The sequence below is a fragment of the Notolepis coatsorum genome (assembly GCF_963971535.1).
Source record: "Notolepis coatsorum genome assembly, chromosome: 3".
Classification (NCBI taxonomy): Eukaryota; Metazoa; Chordata; class Actinopteri; order Aulopiformes; family Paralepididae; genus Notolepis; species Notolepis coatsorum.
The window spans coordinates 6,993,351-7,016,087 of record NC_140167.1 but is presented as its reverse complement, the minus strand read 5'-3'; the positions used below and the strand labels follow the sequence as shown (position 1 = coordinate 7,016,087).

The window sequence follows — 22,737 nt, the reverse complement described above, 5'->3', positions numbered from 1 at the left end:
TGGACTGGGGCTTTAAACAGGCAGGTACACACCAGGGGCGGATTTAGGATTGTAGGAGATCCGGGGCTTAGCCCAGATGGCCCCCCCCCCCTTTTTTTGTTGTTGTTTTTAATAATTTTTTTTTTTTTTTTTTTTTTTTTTGGGGGGCAGGTAAGGGGTGGTTTGGAGGGAGTCCGGCACGACCCCCTCCACGACAGATTTTTTTTGAATTTAATGAACCTGTACGTGCAATTTCCTGCAATATAGAGCCTTCAATCTTGACCAATAAAGCTGCTCTTTTCACTATAAAACTCAGTTAACCATAACGTAGTTATGGTTAGATTTATATATTGGGGGGGGGGGATATATCATATTTTTCATATAATCAAAAAGTGGTGGAGCAAGAGCATACCTTTGCTCCCCCAAGTTCAATAGTGGGAGAGCAGAGATGCTCCGAATGCTCTTATGGCCAGGCGTCTATGATTCACTGATACAAAGTAAAATAGTGCAGTGCAATAAAATAGTTAGTAAAATAGAATAAAATAATGCAATAGTGCATTGCAATAAAATAGTTATCAACGTAATTTTTCGGGAGGCCGGTAAGGAGTGCATTACAGTAGTCGAGTTGGCTTCCTTTTGATTTATAAATGGCCGTACTTTAGCTATGTTTCTAAGGTGGAAGAATTAAGTTTTTGTCAACTTGTTCATTGTGATTTAAAGCTTAGGTCTGAGTCTACCATAACACCAAGACTTAACTCACTCAAATACAGTTAGCAGCTGGATAGACCACAGATGGAAATTAGCTTCTGCTAAATCTGGTGCAAACATATTTTCATGTAACAATTATGAATTGAAAAAAAAAAAAAAAAAAAAAAAAAAAATTTAAATAGATTCGGGGCTTTTCAGAATACATCCGGGGCTTGAGCCCAGGTAGCCACCCCCTAGCTCCGCCCCTGGTACACACACACACACACTTACAGTATAGCGGCCGCACCTTGGTTTACATGTGGATCATGGACTGGGGCTTTAAACAGGCAGGTACACACACACACACACACACACTTACAGTATAGCGGCCGCACCTTGGTTTACATGTGGATCATGGACTGGACCTTTGGTACACACTGCCTATTCTCAGTCCTTGCCCCACAATGGTGGCATGAACTACCCACCCCAGTTAGGACAGCCGGAACCCGTCCAATCTTTCACAGTCGACTAAAGACGCACTTATTAAACCACTATCTGAATAAATAAATAAAATAAATAAAATAAATAAAATAAAAAAATAAATAAAATAAATAAAATAAATAAAATAAATAAAATAAATAAAATAAATAAAATAAATAAAATAAATAAAATAAATAAAATAAATAAAATAAATAAAATAAATAAAATAAATAAAATAAATAAAATAAATAAAATAAACAAAATAAATAAAATAAATAAAATAAATAAAATAAATAAAATAAATAAAATAAATAAAATAAATAAAATAAATCTAACCCTAACTAACCTTACTGTCATGCACTTGTCCTAATATACTAACCTACACTGTAACACGCAACACTTTGATGAACATTGTTACTCAGCTGATAGAGTTGTACCCTTCCTGATGACTTGTCGTACAGAACTTGTAAGTCGCTTTGGATAAAAGCGTTCAGCTAAATGACTAAATGTAAATGTAAATGTAAATGTACACACACCTATAGCGGCGGTCAGACACATGGTGACGAGCAGCAGCACACACCACATCACGTCCACGTTGAGGCGGCGCTCCAGGTGACTCCGCTTGTAGCGCGGACCACTGTTGTTCTTCATGGCTTTGGTCTCGTGGCCTGATGTTCAACATCACAGAGTCACATTCAGATGTAGCGTCATCATATACAGAACGGAAATAAGCTTGTCATCCAACCAGAGTGCAAATGTAACCGTAAAGTGCAACAGTAATATACACTGGACAGGTGATTAAACTGGGTATAAAATATATATATTAGTACTACTGAGTAACAGTGCTAATCAGATGTATGTACAGCAAGCAGTGTTATATATATATATGTAACGGATGGTATCGTGAAGTGCAGTCAAGAAGGGCTGGGGTGAGTAGCGGTGCTATGGGTTAAACTCACTCTCACATCCTCAAAAGACGCATAGACCCAGCACTTAGAAGTGGATTCACCTCTTGGTATAGCGGTCTGTGTTGCTGCCTGCGGTGTGGGAGACCAGGGTTCGACTCCCACTCGGGGCATCAAAGTTTGTCACAACCGTTACATATATATATATATATATTAGAGCTGGGCCGTTAACGCACGTTAACGCTATACTAGTATCGCGCGATAATATAATTAACGCATTAATTAAAAAAAAATTAAAAAAAAATCTTTTTTACATATTTTTTTTTTTACCTTTATTTACCCAGGGTAGGTTCGCTGAGCACAGATGCTCTTTTTCAGGAACGCCCTGCTTCACATTCACACAGTTCCATTCACACCTGGGAGCTGCCCAGTACGCCTGTAACTGTTCCGCAACAGTAAGTGACTTCCGGGGTAGGCCTGATTGGCCCCGACAGGCACGTGACGCGGCAAACTCAGGACGCGCAACGAGGCTGCTGAGAGCTGTCGCGCGGAAATAGGCTGTCTATTGCCATTCTCTAACACAAACTCTAACCTTAACCAGCTCCTTAACAGCGCCTAAACTTAACCGTTCTAACCTTAACCAACTCCGAAACAATGCCTAACCTTAACCTTAACCATGCCTAACATTAACCATAGAAAGAATATTGCCATTCTCTAAGACAAACTCTAACCTTAACCAGCTCCTTAACAGCGCCTAAACTTAACCGTTCTAACCTTAACCAACTCCGAAACAATGCCTAACCTTAACCTTAACCTTAACCATGCCTAACCTTAACCGGCGAAAGAATACACGTTAAAAAAAAAATCACGTTAAAAAAAAAAGATTTGATGAGATTCGAACTCACCAACAACGGACCGCAGGATCGCAGGACCGCTGCTCTGCCAGGTGAGCTGAAGCGCCGAATGAAAGTCATGGCGTATTTGGACGGTTACGTAATTCCGCAAGCTCTGCCGCTCGGCTCCGCGGAGCGTGCGGCAGAGAAAGTTGCGCGTCACGTGCCTGTCGGGGCCAATCAGGCCTACCCCGGAAGTAACTTACTGTTGCGGATAAGCTATAAGCGCCCAGTACAACCACAGTTGACACCATTGGCCACTGAGCAACTCCACTGGAGCAATTGATTCAAGCCATGTCACATAGTTCAAGTTTGAAATGATTCTTTCTGTTTTGCTCCTGAGAGTGCTAGATACTGTACTGTACTGGTAATATTATTTATTTGTGTTAACTTCTGAATAAAACAACTTATAAAACACAAGTACATCTTATTGAACATTATTTTGATATTTCATTACCAATTATCATAGCAAAACAGCTTTTTCAAACAGTCTGTAATGCATTTTGGAAACGGGAGATGGGCTCATGGTGTAATGCGCCACCTGGCCTGAGAAACATAAGGAGGAAAGAAAAAGTAAGGACTTACTTCTGGTCATTATTTGGGTAGAACACACATATTTTGAATGCCTTCGGCAGGTTTCTTTCTCTTTTTGAGCCATTTTAATCTAGATTAATCTAGATTAAATCCAGGATTGCAGATAGATTAATCTAGATTAAAAAAATGAATCTATGCCCACCTCTAATATATATATATATTAGGGCTGTCCCCGACTAAGGATTTGGATGGTCGACTATGATTGGCCAAAATTTGCCGTTAGTCGACTATTTGTCAAAAAAAAAAAGTATAATAATGTATAATTATTATTATTATAATTTTATTTTTTATTTTAATCATTCCATTTGGGCTGAAGGAGTCGACTGAAGGCTTCTTGAAAGAATAAAAAAAAATAAAAATAAAAATTATAAATATATATATATTTTTTTTATATATTCGACTAAGAGGTTAGCCAGCATAGCTGTCAACCCTCCCGTTTTTCCCGGGATTCTCCTGTATTTCAACCTTCTTCACGCCCTGTTGTTCACGGTTCACGGATTGGCACGTTTAAAAAAAAAAAAAAAAAAAATTTATATAATTTTTTTTTAAACTCATAAAATATATGTGATCAAGTCCAGCGTTTGTGCCGACATGTCTCCATTTTCATTTTCCAGATTTTTCCAGGTTGTGAAAGTACAGAATGTAAGCTTTCAAATGATGTGTCATACTTTGAAATCTGAGAATGTTTTGAATATCATGTATTCATTTAAATCTTGTAACTCAGGCTGAGGTTACACCTTTCGTATCATTTCGTATTGTTTTCTTATACGTATCGCCGCGTATCGCCGCGACGTCATGCGCCTCGAGTCACACTTTCGTTTTTTTTTCGTTTTTGTCAGCCGAGCACACTGATGTAGTACACTGCCAAAGCAGTAGGTGGCAGTAGGTGGCAAACATGAAGGCAATTTCAACCAATCAGAACGAATGTGCCAATACACTTCCTGGTGGAAGCTCCAGCAAAGAAAATGTCAATAAGGCAGGCGCCTATGCCGCGCCACCATCTTGCCTATTTACTCAATGCAGCAATAATTTTTCAGCAAAGCCTAATAAAAGTGCAATAAACAAAACGGATACATTCACTGTGTGTTCTGCCTGTCATTTGTTGATGAAACAAAACTAACATCAACACAAGTGACCACCAAGAGCGGATAGTTTAGTCTAAAAAACGATCGGTAGCATTGTTAGCTGCATGCTAACGTCAATGGAGTATGCCATTATAACAATATAGCATTGTGGCTAGAAGCTAACGTTAGCTCACGCTACTTAGCCAGCACGAAACTGATGATATCGCGAGCTATCAGTAGTTAGATAACATTAGAGACAACGCTGTGTGTATTAAACAAAGGTAAATAGATGACTGGGCCATTTTGTTTAATGCTTGTTAAGTTGAAAGAGGAACTCTGAGCTAACAGGGTCTGAATCCTGATAGCTCACGTTAGCCAGCTGCTCATGCAATCGGTAATGCTAGCAGAATGAATGGATGTAAACTTTATTTAACATATTGCATATGGGTACAATACAATACGGCTCAATACAAACAATTGTTAAGGGAATGCAGACTGTTGTAGCTTGGACTGGGGTCCTTATAACAATAACTTGACAACACATGGTAGCTGAAGCTATTTGGGACACGGAGCTCTGTCCCAAACACACACACTGTTGTCACCGGAAGGGCACGCAGATAGTATCTACTGCGCATGGGCGTTTTCGCAACAACTGCTCCGTGCTGACTACACGCTGTTGTCGAAGCGTTTTTTTTGCGTATCTCCAAACGCAAACACAATTTTGCGTTTCAGCCGTATCCACAAAAAAACGCCAAAAAACGCATTTCTGTGTAGATAGGACATCAAACGTCGTCAAAAACGTATAAAAAAACGCCAGGAATACACTAGTCTAACCATAGCCTCAGTCTGTTGTCTAGAACGCTCAAGGGGAGGAAATGCCTCTGATTTTCACACTTCAGCTTGTTTGGGGGGGGGGGCGTGGACAACTACCCTCACCTGAATGCGTCCATTGTTAACGTTAATGACTCTCTCTGTGTGAATGCCTTTACCTGGCTCAGTTAATCTGAATCCCAAAGCGCAGCTCTATTCAGATGCAGAAATACCCCCCCCCCCCCCCCCCACCTCTCCTCTGTGGAGAGTACAAACTGTTTCAAAACAGTTTTAAACACAGAATTCTTACAATTAGTTATTATATCTGTTCGCTGTTATACTAAATATGTTCTTCATGTTCTAAGTGGTTGCCTAGTGGAGATTTAGGATTCACTGACTGTACACTGTAAGAAAAAAAGCTGCAAGAAAACTAAATGTCTGGCATCAATGGTTTCCAAATACTGTCAAATTACAGTAAAATCAAATACATTTACAGATTACAACCTTTATTTAATGGTTAATATTTTGATACAAGGTAATTTACTGTATTTTTATAGCATTTACACTTAAAGTAGGAAAACAAAAGTAATCTGTAAAATAATACAGTGAATTTCCTTAATACAGGTTTTGACCAGCAGCAGATGGCAGCGACGAGGCAGCTCCATTGGAAGGGGGCGGGGCCGGGAGGGAGGGGGCGGGCCGGGTGGGAGGGGGCGGGGCTAAATGTGCACGTTTTTTCTCCTGCCAATGTTGACAGCTGTACGGCTCCTTTCGACTAATCGACTAATAGGGGTCAGCCCTAATATATATGATATATATAATATATATATATTATATATTATTATGTAGTATTAATATGTACAGTGATACAGGTATAAAGACACTATGGTAGTAAGTCATACTGGCCAGCAGTGTAACTAGTAAGAGTAGGTAAGGGATATGTACACTACAGATAGATAAAATATAGAAATTAGTACTACTGAGTAAGTGCTAATCAGATGTATGTACAGCAAGCAGTGTTTTATATATATATATATGTCTACTATGTGAACCTCCTTGTAACATTACACCTCTGAGGCTCCTCCCCCCAGACCACATAACATTACACCTCTGAGGCTCCGCCCCCCAGACCACATAACATTACACCTCTGAGGCTCCGCCCCCCAGACCACGTAACATTACACCTCTGAGGCTCCGCCCCCCAGACCACGTAGCGTTACACCTCTGAGGCTCCGCCCCCCAGACCATGTAACATTACACCTCTGAGGCTCCGCCTCCCCAGACCACATAACATTACACCTCTGAGGCTCCGCCCCCCAGACCACGTAACATTACACCTCTGAGGCTCCGCCCCCCAGACCACATACCATTACACCTCTGAGGCTCCTCCCCCCAGACCACGTAACATTACACCTCTGAGGCTCCGCCCCCCAGACCATGTAACATTACACCTCTGAGGCTCCGCCTCCCCAGACCACATAACATTACACCTCTGAGGCTCCGCCCCCCAGACCACGTAACATTACACCTCTGAGGCTCCGCCCCCCAGACCACATACCATTACACCTCTGAGGCTCCTCCCCCCAGACCACGTAACATTACACCTCTGAGGCTCCGCCCCCCAGACCATGTAACATTACACCTCTGAGGCTCCGCCTCCCCAGACCACATAACATTACACCTCTGAGGCTCCGCCCCCCAGACCACGTAACATTACACCTCTGAGGCTCCGCCCCCCAGACCACATACCATTACACCTCTGAGGCTCCTCCCCCCAGACCACGTAACATTACACCTCTGAGGCTCCGCCCCCCAGACCACATAACATTACACCTCTGAGGCTCCGCCCCCCAGACCACATAACATTACACCTCTGAGGCTCCGCCCCCCAGACCACATAACATTACACATCTGAGGCTCCGCCCCCCAGACCACATAACATTACACCTCTGAGGCTCCGCCCCCATACCACATAACATTACACATCTGAGGCTCCGCCCCCCAGAGCACGTAACATTACACCTCTGAGGCTCCGCCCCCAGACCCCGGAACATTACACCTGAGGCTCCGCCCCCGAGACCACGTAACATTACACCTCTCAGGCTCCGCCCTCCCAGACCACGTAACATTACACCTCTCAGGCTCCGCCCCCCAGACCACATAACATTACACCTCTCAGGCTCCGCCCTCCCAGACCACGTAACATTACACCTCTCAGGCTCCGCCCTCCCAGACCACGTAACATTACACCTCTGAGGCTCCGCCCCCCAGACCACGTAACATTACACCTCTCAGGCTCCGCCCTCCCAGACCACGTAACATTACACCTGCATGCTATTCCTGCCCTGTGGGGGTTCATGGCTCCTCCCACTCACCTGACTGCTTCTCCCGCATGCTTCACCACCAGTACAAACAGAACAATGACACTTTACAAACAGCGCAGAGTGCAGGTGAAGCTGTTGGATCCAAACACTCGCCGAGCTGCTGTTCTATGTTCTCCTTTTAGAGTCCAGTGTACGCTGTGATGAGATCTGTAGCTGTGTGAATACAAGACCAGCTGAACACATAATATAATCTGCACACAATAAACACAGGGAGCCAGTTTAACCCTGTGAGGTGAGGACCACAAGACCAGACTTTGTGTTGATTGATATTGAAAGACTTGGTGTTTGCTTGATGCTTTTTTTTTTCCATACATGCTGTTTTTATTTGTATGTTTATCTGCAAAAGTGGAAGTGGAAAATAAAAAGATAATTACAGAGAAAAGGTATCTAGTTGGTCATTTAAAATAAGATAAGATAATATTTTCCTTGATTTATCCCCTTGGGGGAAATATACAAATATGAATATAAAAAAATATGAGAAAAATAAACAGTACCCTAACCGGCATGATACGCGTCGTACGTTAAGAGTCCCAGCAGGTTATTATCTGCGTCCTTAGTCCTTACCGGCGTAGATCACGATGCCGATGACGGTCTCCGTGTTGCGGACGATGCAGCTTCTCAGCAGCAGGTTGTTGTTGTGGAGACCCACACGGGCCTTGTTGGGGTGCTCCCTGGAGAGGGGACCACAGAGAGGGGACCACAGACTGATGAGAGGAGGGGACCACAGACTGATGAGAGGGGACCACAGACTGATGAGAGGAGGGGACCACAGACTGATGAGAGGGGACCACAGACTGATGAGAGGGGACCACAGACTGATGAGAGGAGACCACAGACTGATGAGAGGAGGAGACCACAGACTGATGAGAGGGGACCACAGACTGATGAGAGGGGACCACAGACTGATGAGAGGGGACCACAGACTGATGAGAGGAGGGGAACACAGACTGATGAGAGGAGGGGACCACAGACTGATGAGAGGAGGGGACCACAGACTGATGAGAGGGGACCACAGACTGATGAGAGGGGAGGGGACCACAGACTGATGAGAGGGGGGGACCACAGACTGATGAGAGGAGAGGGGACCACAGACTGATGAGAGGGGGGGACCACAGACTGATGAGAGGAGGGGACCACAGACTGATGAGGAGGGGACCACAGACTGATGAGAGGAGGGGACCACAGACTGATGAGAGGGGGGGACCACAGACTGATGAGAGGAGGGGACCACAGACTGATGAGAGGGGACCACAGACTGATGAGAGGGGACCACAGACTGATGAGAGGAGAGGGGACCACAGACTGATGAGAGGAGGGGACCACAGACTGATGAGAAGAGGGGACCACAGACTGATGAGAGGAGGGGACCACAGACTGATGAGAGGAGGGGACCACAGACTGATGAGAGGAGGGGACCACAGACTGATGAGAGGAGGGGACCACAGACTGATGAGAGGAGGGGACCACAGACTGATGAGAGGGGACCACAGACTGATGAGAGGGGACCACAGACTGATGAGAGGGGACCACAGACTGATGAGAGGAGGGGACCACAGACTGATGAGAGGGGACCACAGACTGATGAGAGGGGACCACAGACTGATGAGAGGAGGGGACCACAGACTGATGAGAGGAGGGGACCACAGACTGATGAGAGGAGGGGACCACAGGCTGATGAGAGGAGGGGACCACAGACTGATGAGAGGGGACCACAGACTGATGAGAGGAGGGGACCACAGACTGATGAGAGGAGGGGACCACAGACTGATGAGAGGGGACCACAGACTGGTGAGGAGACCACAGAATAAGAAGATGACAGAGAAGAATGAGAAGAAAGAGAAGAAGAAGGAGAAGACGGAGAAGAAGAAGGAGAAGAAGAAGGAGAAGAAGGAGAAGAAGGAGAAGAAGAATAAGGAGAAGAATAAGAAGAAGACAGAGAAGAATGAGAAGAAAGAGAAGAAGGAGAAGACGGAGAAGAAGAATGAGAAGAAAGGAGAAGAAGAAGAAGAGGGAGAATAAGAAGAAAGAGAAGAAGAAGGAGAAGAAGAAGAAGGAGAAGAAGGAGAAGAAGACAGAGAAGAAGGAGAAGAAGAAGGAGAAGACGGAGAAGAAGAAGAAGGAGAAGAAGGAGAAGAAAGAGAAGGAGAAGGAGAAGATGGAGAAGAAGAAGAAGCTCACATGTATCCTCGGAACCTGCTGAGGTCGTCGTTGGGGTGCTCACACTCTATCTGGCTGTGGAAGTTCTCTGGGCTCAGCTCTGCATCCTGGGACACACACAGCACCGACCTTTAACCTTCAGGTTACGTTGTTACATATCCTAATTACAATGTTTAACCTTCAGGTCACGTTGTTCCATATCCTAATTACAATGTTTAACCTTCAGGTCACGTTGTTACATATCCTAATTACAATGTTTAACCTTCAGGTCATGTTATTACATAATCCTAATTACAATGTTTAACCTTCAGGTCACATTGTTACATATCCTAATTACAATGTTTAACCTTCAGGTCACGTTGTTACATATCCTAATTACAATGTTTAACCACTTAACACATTCATGGCCAACCTACGTGATTCGGCGCCATGCTTAAGGGGGCCAACCACGTATATATACGTGGTAAACTTGTTTTTGCTTTTATTGCATTTTAATAACCTGTAGCCCGGAATACTTTTTGAGACGCTGAATTCAGTATGCAGTAAAGGAATATAGCATCAGCCAATGGACATATCGATCTACCAGATGACGATCGATAACTGGGAAATCCTTTTTGGGATCCAACCGGCCCACGGTAAGAGCTTTTTCATGTAAATTTCATGCTGATCAGGCCTTGCTTTGATAGCCGACCAGCCGATCAGCGAATGAGGCTAATGAGGCTAATGCCGTTATTGGTAATCAATAATCAGAACCGACGTCCCCCGCCCCCCCCTTTCATGCATTCATGGTGGACCATGATGCCGATAATATGCATTTAGATTTTTAGCTCTAGCTTGTGTATAGCCGAAACGCCATTCGATTTAACGTTATTAGCTTAGCGCCCTAAATCTCGCCTTCCAGGAAATACCCCAGACCATTGCGGTATATAGTTCATATTCACGACGCTATAAAATGGGAACGTATTGATGCATTTTTTTTTTTTTAGGCATATTGAAGGGACGGTTTATAGTGTCAATTGACAATGACAATGGACAGATAGCAATAATATAAAGTATAGATTTAGCTCTACAAACAGCCTCACGCACAATGAAAGGTTGTTATGATAAGCTGGCCTTATAGAGTGAGATTAGACGGATCCCAGTGGCCCCGAAAGTGTTAAGGATCGGACGGCCCGTATTCGGGCGTCATGCACTTGCGCGAATTACTGTGAGAGTTAGTTACTGTACCTGTAGGTCTGCCACCGCCTGCCTCTGCTTGAGGTCGCTCTCTCCCTGCAGGTCTGCGACCGCCTGCCTCTGCTTGAGGTTGCTCTCTCCGTCCAGGTTGGCCGTCTCGATGAAGCAGACTCCGTGAGGGTCTGACGTGTGCAGCAGCAGGATGTCCGCGGGGATGATCTCGTTGCAGGACAGACGGACGAAGTCTCCGACGCACACGTCCTGCCAGCGCTGCTCCACGTAGGCCTTCTGTTTACTGCAGGAGCACAGAGACACCGGGGACATTAGACACATAACCATTTCACTGACGATGCTGACGTGGGGCCCTAAACTTAAAGGGGACATATTTTTGTCCTTTTCAACAAGTCTTTGAGGTCCTCTAACATGTTTTTCAAGTTTTTGGCTGAAAAAAGCCAAACGGATTATGCATTCTAGCAGCCCTCTCTGTTTCAGTCCTGTTCTCATTCTAGCAGCCTCTATGCCTCTCTGTTACAGTCCTGTTCTCATTCTAGCAGCCTCTATACCTCTCTGTTTCAGTCCTGTTCTCATTCTAGCAGCCCTCTCTGTTTTAGTCCTGTTCTCATTCTATCAGCCTCTATACCTCTCTGTTTCAGTCCTGTTCTCATTCTAGCAGCCTCTATACCTCTCTGTTTCAGTCCTGTTCTCATTCTAGCAGCCCTCTATACCTCTGTTTCAGTCCTGTTCTCATTCTAGCAGCCTCTATACCTCTCTGTTTCAGTCCTGTTCTCATTCTAGCAGCCTCCATACCTCTCTGTTTCAGTCCTGTTCTCATTCTAGCAGCCTCTATACCTCTCTGTTTCAGTCCTGTTCTCATTCTAGCAGCCGCTATACCTCTGTTTCAGTCCTGTTCTCATTCTAGCAGCCTCTATACCTCTCTGTTTCAGTCCTGTTCTCATTCTAGCAGCCTCTATACCCCTCTGTTTCAGTCCTGTTCTCATTCTAGCAGCCTCTATACCTCTCTGTTTCAGTCCTGTTCTCATTCTAGCAGCCTCTATACCTCTCTGTTTCAGTCCTGTTCTCATTCTAGCAGCCTCTATACCTCTGTTTCAGTCCTGTTCTCATTCTAACAGCCTCTATACCTCTCTGTTTCAGTCATGTTCTCATTCTAGCAGCCTCCATACCTCTCCGTTTCAGTCCTGTTCTCATTCTAGCAGCCTCTATACCTCTCTGTTTCAGTCCTGTTCTCATTCTAGCAGCCTCTATACCTCTGTTTCAGTCCTGTTCTCATTCTAGCAGCCTCTATACCTCTCTGTTTCAGTCCTGTTCTCATTCTAGCAGCCTCTCTGTTTCAGTCCTGTTCTCATTCTAGCAGCCTCTATACCTCTCTGTTTCAGTCCTGTTCTCATTCTAGCAGCCTCTATACCTCTCTGTTTCAGTCCTGTTCTCATTCTAGCAGCCTCTATACCTCTCTGTTTCAGTCCTGTTCTCATTCTAGCAGCCTCTATACCTTTCGGTTTCAGTCCTGTTCTCATTCTAGCAGCCTCTATACCTCTCTGTTTCAGTCCTGTTCTCATTCTAGAAGCCCTCCGTTTCAGTCCTGTTCTCATTCTAGCAGCCCTCTCTGTTTCAGTCCTGTTCTCATTCTAGCAGACTCTATACCTCTGTTTCAGTCCTGTTCTCATTCTAGCAGCTTCTATACCTCTCTGTTTCAGTCCTGTTCTCATTCTAGCAGCCTCTACACCTCTCTGTTTCAGTCCTGTTCTCATTCTAGCAGCCTCTATACCTCTGTTTCAGTCCTGTTCTCATTCTAGCAGCCTCCATACCTCTCTGTTTCAGTCCTGTTATCATTCTAGCAGCCTCTATACCTCTCTGTTTCAGTCCTGTTATCATTCTAGCAGCCTCTATACCTCTCTGCTTCAGTCCTGTTCTCATTCTAGCAGCCTCTATACCTCTGTTTCAGCCCTGTTCTCATTCTAGCAGCCTCTATACCTCTGTCTCAGTCCTGTTCTCATTCTATCAGCCTCTATACCTCTCTGTTTCAGTCCTGTTCTCATTCTAGCAGCCTCTATACCTCTCTGTTTCAGTCCTGTTCTCATTCTAGCAGCCCTCTATACCTCTGTTTCAGTCCTGTTCTCATTCTAGCAGCCTCTATACCTCTGTTTCAGTCCTGTTCTCATTCTAGCAGCCTCCATACCTCTCTGTTTCAGTCCTGTTCTCATTCTAGCAGCCTCTATACCTCTCTGTTTCAGTCCTGTTCTCATTCTAGCAGCCTCTATACCTCTCTGTTTCAGTCCTGTTCTCATTCTAGCAGCCTCTATACCCCTCTGTTTCAGTCCTGTTCTCATTCTAGCAGCCTCTATACCTCTCTGTTTCAGTCCTGTTCTCATTCTAGCAGCCTCTATACCTCTCTGTTTCAGTCCTGTTCTCATTCTAGCAGCCTCTATACCTCTGTTTCAGTCCTGTTCTCATTCTAACAGCCTCTATACCTCTCTGTTTCAGTCCTGTTCTCATTCTAGCAGCCTCCATACCTCTCTGTTTCAGTCCTGTTCTCATTCTAGCAGCCTCTATACCTCTCTGTTTCAGTCCTGTTCTCATTCTAGCAGCCTCTATACCTCTCTGTTTCAGTCCTGTTCTCATTCTAGCAGCCTCTATACCTCTCTGTTTCAGTCCTGTTCTCATTCTAGCAGCCTCTCTGTTTCAGTCCTGTTCTCATTCTAGCAGCCTCTATACCTCTCTGTTTCAGTCCTGTTCTCATTCTAGCAGCCTCTATACCTCTCTGTTTCAGTCCTGTTCTCATTCTAGCAGCCTCTATACCTCTCTGTTTCAGTCCTGTTCTCATTCTAGCAGCCTCTATACCTCTCGGTTTCAGTCCTGTTCTCATTCTAGCAGCCTCTATATGCCTCTCTGTTTCAGTCCTGTTCTCATTCTAGAAGCCCTCCGTTTCAGTCCTGTTCTCATTCTAGCAGCCTCTATACCTCTGTTTCAGTCCTGTTCTCATTCTAGCAGCTTCTATACCTCTCTGTTTCAGTCCTGTTCTCATTCTAGCAGCCTCTACACCTCTCTGTTTCAGTCCTGTTCTCATTCTAGCAGCCTCCATACCTCTCTGTTTCAGTCCTGTTATCATTCTAGCAGCCTCTATACCTCTCTGCTTCAGTCCTGTTCTCATTCTAGCAGCCTCTATACCTCTGTTTCAGCCCTGTTCTCATTCTAGCAGCCTCTATACCTCTGTCTCAGTCCTGTTCTCATTCTAGCAGCCTCTATACCTCTGTTTCAGTCCTGTTCTCATTCTAGCAGCCTCTATACCTCTCTGTTTCAGTCCTGTTCTCATTCTAGCAGCCTCTATACCTCTGTTTCAGTCCTGTTCTCATTCTAGCAGCCTCTATACCTCTCTGTTTCAGTCCTGTTCTCATTCAAATCCAGAGCCTGCAGAATAATGAAAGACCCACACCACCCCAACAACAGCCTGTTCATGCTGCTGAGGTCAGGCAGACGCCTGCGAACCCCAGCTACTAGGACAGAGAGGCTTCGGCTCAGCTTCTTCCCCCAGGCCATCAGAGCCTTGAACACTGAACTCTCCACACACATGCGCACACGCACGACACACACACTGTACACGCTCACACACTAGCAGCCACTTTAACATGAGCAAGCACACACTCATGCTGCACACGCCCACACTTATGGCCACTAAGGAAAGGTCACTTTAAAAATAGTATAGTATAACCTGAGATTGTATAAAATAGCAATGTACAGAAAGACCCAGTGCCTCATCCGTAGCTAACAGTGTATGCACTACCACAGGACCTAGCATGTCCTTCATGCTCTGTAAATAACTTATGTACAAATACCGATATGCCCTACTATGTTACTTGTTTATTGCACAATGTTGTTTTATTGGATTCTATTATATGTTGTTACTACTGTATTGCACATCGTTGCGGGCAAGACCACCCGCATTTCATTGTATACTTGTATGCCGTGACAAATAAAACTCTTGACTTGACTTGATTCTAGCAGCCTCTTTACCTCTCTGTTTCAGTCCTGTTCTCATTCTAGCAGATAGGTGTGAAAGCGCCCCAACAGACTAAAGATAGAGATCTCTGCAGACAGACCACTGTTTGAATTCATCGCTAGCCAAAGTGTCACTGAACACCAAAAAGAATACAGGAGAGAAACACGTTTAGACATCAGGTTTCACAGCGAGCCCATTCATCAGGGGATTCCCGACGGCCTGAAGTGACTGTACTGCGCTGCCAGTGTGGAACTCCCCTCAGAGAGGAAGTTGGGCTTGCAGTGAGATAGGGCTGAGCCCAAACGTTCTGACCTCCGTTCGTTATGTTGGCATTCGATTTCTAAATCAACATTTGAATTTTTAATTAAAAAAATTGTTTTTTATTTATTAAAGAAAAAATAATGTGTCTATTCATTCTGTTTAAACCAATGGGGGTTTTCTTCACATGTAGATAAATATTAGGCTACACTAATATTATAGTATTAAAAAAAATCACTTTATTCAAATTGAGGATTTAGTTTGAGGATATTTATTCAAATAAAAAATTAAAAAAATTATTTAGAAACTTTATTTATTTATGAATTTTTTTAAATATAAATTTTTTAAATTAAAACGTAGGTTCGAACGTCCGTTCGAAAAACCCTGACGAAGTTCGAATCCCAAAAACAGGCTTCGGGGGAAACAGCCTTACAGTGAGAATTCAACAACCAACCCTTAGGCCCAGACAAGGCTTCTACCCTCAGGCCATATGGAACAATATACATTACGTTGTAGGCTGGAACACTGGACGGGTCTGTCTTAGAACTAAAATACCTACTGTACTAAAGCCTCCTCACATACCATGTCTTGTTATGATTTAGAACTACTCGACATCCTTCACTCATGGATGTACAAAGGGGCGACGGTGGCTCCTTAAGCGAGACACACAACGACCCCTACGTGCTTCCGATGAGCGGGCGGGCTCCTTGCAGTCGTGAATGTGTGAGTGAATGTGAGGCATAAATTGTGAATAACTTTGATAAAAACTGTTGTATAAATACGGTCCGTTCACCAGCTCTCGTCCAGCCACACACACAGCGGCTCCAAACTGGAAACAACAAATTCTTTAAACTTAAAGACGTACCACCTCTGCCAGATTATGAGCCTGGAAAAACCTTGGATTAGGTCCAACGACATTATTGACCAACTTTGTGGACTCATAAAACCTTTGTTTGAGCCACTACATCTAAATGCAAACAACGTCCAGTATACCAGGAAGTGATGTGACTTACTTTCCACCCGTATACAGTAGGGGTGGGAATCGCCAGAGATCTTGCGATACGATACTATCGCGATACTTGAGCCGCGATACGGTAGTATCGTGATACTCGATATATCGCGAATATTGCGATATTTTTTTATCAATTTTTTATTTTTATTTTTTTAACTGCAAAGTAAAACTGTCAACATGTTTTATCTAATAAAATAAAGTTCAGTCTGTTCATCTCACTTCAATAATTTTTATTGCAGAACATGGTATTTTCTCAAGCAGACAGATGTAAACACTGTAATCTGTGTTGCATGTACCTGACAAACTGAATTGTTTGTATTACAGTCATATTCCAACTTAACTGAATGCACATGTGTGTGTGTGGACTACTGTACTATTACAGGTATTGAAATGAACAATGCAACTTCCTTATAATTTTTTTATGAATAATTAAATATCGATACTTGGCGTCCCTGTATCGATACAGTATCGCCACGCAAAGTATCGCGATACTACTACGTATCGATTTTTTCCCCCACCCCTAGTATACAGGAAGTGATGCGTCTTACTTTCAACCAGTATACAGGAAGTGATGCGTCTTACTTTACACTGCAACAGCACTTTGCTTGGAATGAATAGAAGTCTAAGATCCCTCAGTATAGAGGGTTCAGTATAGAGGGTTCACTATAGAGGGTTCAGTATAGACACTGTGGTACGCGTACCACTAGTGGTACTTGGTGGTACTGCTGGTGGTACTTGAAAACATTTCCAAAAAAGCAAAAAAAAAAAAAAAAAAAAAAAAAATTGCAGTCAGGCCACTGAACTTAGAAGCAGGCCAGGCCAGTGTTTCTGGTTGCGGCGGCGCGATAGTTAGATAATCTAAGTGGGGAACAACCAGGAGATCACTGTGACAGAGAGTAATGCAGTCTAAACAGTCATACATCTTTAATTCAACTTCAGCCCTGATCATAACCATTTATTTTTTGATTTTTTTGTAATTGCTGCTAATCATTGACACATGCCTAGCCTGTAATACCCCCCCCCAGAAAAATTTACTTTGCATTTGATATATTGAAAATATTTTACTTTTTGTGTTTTTTTTTAACAATAATTTGTGATGCCATCACACAAACTGGCATTTAAAGGGTAAACATTCAAAAATGTATTGAATATGTGTTTTATTTAATTTTTTACAATAATTTGTGATGCCCATCACAAACACTGGCATTTAAAGGGTAAAAATTCAAATATTCCTGCACCAGAATGCAGGAAATTAAGTTTTTGTAACAAAATAATTGTGTGTGTGTGTGTGTGTGTGTGTGTGTGTGTGTGTGTGTGTGTGTGTGTGTGTGTGTGCGTGTGTGTGTGTGTGTGTGTGTGTGTGAGAGAGAGAGAGAGAATGATGGACAATTGCTTGCTGTGTGAGAGAGAGAGAGAGAGAGAGAGAGAGAGAGGGAGAGAGAGAGAGAGAGAGAGAGATAGAGAGAGAATTAAGTACATTTGCTGAAATACAGTTGTTCTTAATTTTCTCACTTGCTATGTGAGAATGTTTGTTATTATGTTCTCAATGCCCCTTGCATTGTATGAGTTGTGTGGAAGAGTTTGCTAGTTCTAGTGCTATCCCTTTGTACATTGTGGCTGTGTCTGACAAAAGTTAACAATAAATAATGGTATTATAGGAATACATTTGCCTCCTGTGTGAACTGTGCATAGCTGAATAGACTGTATTTTAACGCCGGCCATATGGTGGTACTTGGAGAGCCAGCTACATTCTCAGGTGGTACTTGGTGTAAAAAGTTTGAGAACCACTGGTTCAGTATAGAGGGTTCAGTATAGAGGGTTCAGTATGGAGGGTTCAGTATAGAGGGTTCAGTATAAAGGGTTCAGTACAGAGGGTTCAGTATAAAGGGTTCAGTATAGAGGGTTCAGTATAGAGGGTTCAGTATAGAGGGTTCAGTATAGAGGGTTCAGTATAGAGGGTTCAGTATAGAGGGTTCAGTATAGAGGGTTCAGTATGGAGGGTTCAGTATGGAGGGTTCAGTATAGAGGGTTCAGTATAGAGGGTTCAGTATGGAGGGTTCAGTATGGAGGGTTCAGTATAGAGGGTTCAGTATCGAGGGTTCAGTGGGGGAGGGTTCAGTATAGAGGGTTCAGCGGGGGAGGGGGCGAGAGAGGCCCAGGTGGATCAGCACTTTAATATGTGAGCGAGTTATGATCCCAACATAATAGCTGTTTGTTTAGCAGCAACACAAGCAGGCGTGTCGAGAGAACAGCACATGGCTTCTCACCCTAACCCTAACCCTGAGGCATTATGGGTAGAGTTCACACCCTGAAGCATTATGGGTAGAGTTCACACCCTGAGGCATTATGGGTAGAGTTCACACTCTGAAACATTATGGGTAGAGTTCACACCCTGAAGCATTATGGGTAGAGTTCACACCCTGAGGCATTATGGGTAGAGTTCACACCCTGAAGCATTATGGGTAGAGTTCACACCCTGAATCATTATGGGTAGAGTTCACACCCTGAAGCATTATGGGTAGAGTCCACACCCTTGTTATGGACAAACTGCATAGTTACCTTTCAACTTATATCAAGAAAATTCAAAAATATTTTGAAGTCTGCAAATGCAGAGCACCGTTTCCCCCGCGGCTCCGTCCAGGGTGACCGTAATAAACTGGCTCATCCACACAAAGGTTTATTTGCCTACCTGCTGTAAACCCGACAGGGGAGCCGGTTGATAACGCGGTCGGACTTGAGCCGGCGGTAGTCCTCCCAGAGGTCCTTGAGGGCGGTGGCCGACAGCACCGCCACGATGGGGAACACGGAAGCCTCCGGCTGGAAGGCCTCCACCACCGGCACGAAGTTCAGCGCCGCCAGGAACACGAAGTAGCAGTTGGCGTAGCGGTGGAGCTGCTCCAGAAGGTTCCGCGGCAGGAAGGACAGCAGGGTGTACTTGGTGGTCCGGATCTTGTTCCCGTCGTACGAGTCCAGGACTTTGAGCAGCTCTCTGTCCCGCGAGCAGGAGGCCACCACCGTCCGGCTCTTACTCTTCCTCCCTGGCGAGGAGGAGTGGAGTCGATACGGATGCTCCAGGCTAGACATGAGTCCTCCTCCGGTCCTCTGGTAGAGGGTTAGGGTTAGGGTCCGTAGTGGAACTATAGGCGCGGACGTCTCCAGAAACACGTTCTGTGAATCTTACATGCTGTAGCGATGGTGGTTAAACAGCCGTGGTCTCCGGTGTTGGTCTCCGGGGGTTTCCCGGACAGATCCACACTCCTTCCCCACGACGACAGCGAGATAACCCGCTAGTTGAGATCTGAAAAGTCCTGTTGCTGTTGACGATATTATATAATACGATACTACTACACTACAGACCTCAGAGGCAGCACGCCCGGCGCATCACGACCAAACTCCAACTTTTTTACAGCCTTCCCGTCAAGATACTAGGATCCGGTCAATAAGCCACAGCGTGGGCTGTGCCGTCAAGAGTCTCATTATATACACCAGCTGTTCAAATCTCTAGGAGCTCTTTTTGCGATTATTAACTCGCAGGCAGATTACAGGTTTATCTGAAAGTCGAGCCGTTTGAAAAAGCGAGTGAGTGTTTTTGCAGGGTGAGCTTTTGATGGAAGCTGCCGACGGACGGACGGACACAACGGCAGATACTGGTGTCCAGCAGTGCTCTGTACAACTCACTTTCTTTATGTACTTTTTTTTTTTTTTATCTCTTGTATATTAGAGTAGAGTAGAGTAGAGTAGAGACCTACTCAACCCCCCCCCCCCCCCCCCCTGGGCCCTACCTCTGCAGGCTACACATATTTGTTCAAAGGTCAAAATGTTACTAGAACATAATCATAACTCGACAATTCCGTGTGGGGAAATTGTGAAAGTGTGGGTGATGCCTGTGCACCGCCGGCCAACGGGAGAGGGTCTGATGAGATCCTCTGAGAGAATTGTTGAATAGATACACAAATGTTCTAGAATGTTCTATTATGACATCATACTGTGACATCGTATACTAAGCAGTATGCACAATAGGAGAAAAAGAAAAAAATAGATATATAATATATATATATATATATATATATATATATATATATATATATATATATATATATATATATAAATAAAGTGGGTATATGTTTTGTACATAAAACTATGAAACTTTTGTAACCTTTTGTTTTTGCAAAATGATTTACTGAATTATGTTTCTTTTTTGTATTATTTTTTGTGTGTAAATAATGTAATGTAAAAAGGGTAGGCAATTATAAGCCTCGGCTTCAGCCTACACCTTTTCGGTCATTTTTTTTTTTAATTTTAATATTCTACTACTATGCTTTGTAAAAGAAGACTGAAATAAAAATCATTCATATTCATATTCCTCAAACAAAATATATCCCTACTGAGTACAATGGCACAACCCGCAAGTCTCTACGACAAAAGGTTCAAAAGATACAAAAAGGGGGTGTGACCTAAGGATCGGGGGAGTGGTCAACATAGTGGTCAACATAGACCAATGAAAGAGGACATCCCTACTAAGTACAATGGCACAACCCGCAAGTCTCTATGACAAACGGTTCAAAAGATACAAAAAGGGGGTGTGGCCTACGGATCGGGGAAGTGGTCAACATAGACCAATGAAAGAGGATATCCCTACTGAGTACAATGGCACAACCCGCAAGTCTCTACGACAAACGGTTCAAAATATACAAAAGGGGGCGTGGTCTAATGGGTGTGGCCTAATGATCGGGGGAGTGGTCAACATAGACCAATGAAAGAGGATATCCCTACTGAGTACAATGGCACAACCCGCAAGTCTCTACGACAAACGGTTCAAAAGATACAAAAAGGGGGCGTGGCATAAGGGTGTGGCCTAATTATCGGGGGAGTGGTCAACATAGAACAATGAAAGAGGATATCCCTACCGAGTACAATGCCACAACCCGGAAGTCTCTACGACAAACGGTTCAAAAGATACAAAAGGGGTGTGTGGCCTAAGGGGGTGTGGCCTAATGATCGGGGGAGTGGTCAACATAGACCAATGAAAGAGGATATCCCTACTGAGTACAATGCCACAACCCGCAAGTCTCTACGACAAACGGTTCAAAAGATACAAAAAGGGTGTGTGGCCTAATGATCAAGGGGTAATCCCCTGAAGGGGGAGGAGCCGAACATGGGGGCGTGGTCAACATAGACCAATGAAAGAGGATATCCCTACTGAGTACAATAGCACAACCCGCAAGTCTCTAGGACAAACGGTTCAAAAGATACATGTGAAGGGTTATGTGCGATATTGTGTAATTCCGTCGACAATTGTGGCCTGTGTGGCGATCGGAAAACAAGGGAAGGAACGGTAAAATAATCTGATTTTAGCTATAGTGGAGAGCCCATTCGTGTCTATGTGGAGCATGACTTTCAAAGAAATTGTCATAAGTTGAGATAGAAATGTCCAATTCCATTTATTTTTCTTTTGTGAGCGAGGGGACAATCGTGTCATCGGTTTGATGTTTTTATATCTACGTCCAAAATTGAGATCACTGTCGTAATTTACAAAAAGTGATGGTAAAACAAAAAAATTCAGCTTCTACACTCTACATTACATTTACATTTAGTCATTTAGCTGACGCTTTTATCCAAAGCGACTTACAAGTTCTGTACGACAAGTCATCAGGACGGGTACAACTCTATCAGCTGAGTAACAATGTTCATCAAAGTGTTGCGTGTTACAGTGTAGTAGGGCTGTCCCCGACTAAGGATTTGGATGGTCGACTATGATTGGCCAAAATTTGCCGTTAGTCGACTATTGGTCGAAAAAAATATAATTATAATAATAATATTTTTTTTTTATTATTTTTTTATTATTATTATTATTTTTTATCATTCCATTTGGGCTGTGGGGGATGCTTATGTCTGAAGGAGTCGACTGAAGGCTTCTTGTCCTCTGCAAAAGCATGCAATTGGTCCACTGATGGATACATCTTGATATTTGTCTAGTCTAGTGTGTTCATTAGACGGTGAAATCCTCTTTCAGTGCCTCTGTGCCTGTTTTTGTAGGCAGTTAGCCTCTGGTATGCGTGCCATTAGCGTTAGCCACGCTTCTAGGCCTCTTTTCTTTTGGAAAAAATGATAATAAAAAAAGAATATATATATATATACTTTTTTTTTTTTTTTTTTTACTAGTCGACTACTATTAGGGTTAGATTTATTTTATTATTATTATTATTATTATTATTATTATTATTATTATTATTATTATTATTATTATTATTATTATTATTATTATTATTATTATTATTTCAGATAATAGTTGAAGAAGTGCGTCTTTAGTCGACGGCGAAAGATTG

The 22,737-nt window shown here is 43.6% G+C and overlaps 1 protein-coding gene across 1 annotated transcript in view; it reads right to left on the bottom strand.

Moving 5' to 3' along the window:
- Positions 1 to 22,737, bottom strand: part of atp10d (ATPase phospholipid transporting 10D) — a gene marked incomplete at its 5' end in the record, with an annotated part of 77,983 nt that overhangs the window by 33,071 nt on the left and 22,175 nt on the right. The window contains 4 exons of the mRNA XM_084310366.1: positions 1,683 to 1,814; positions 8,361 to 8,467; positions 9,975 to 10,060; positions 11,181 to 11,424. Coding sequence (XP_084166492.1) covers positions 1,683 to 1,814; positions 8,361 to 8,467; positions 9,975 to 10,060; positions 11,181 to 11,424 — 569 coding nt within the window. The remainder of the gene's footprint in view (positions 1 to 1,682; positions 1,815 to 8,360; positions 8,468 to 9,974; positions 10,061 to 11,180; positions 11,425 to 22,737) is intronic.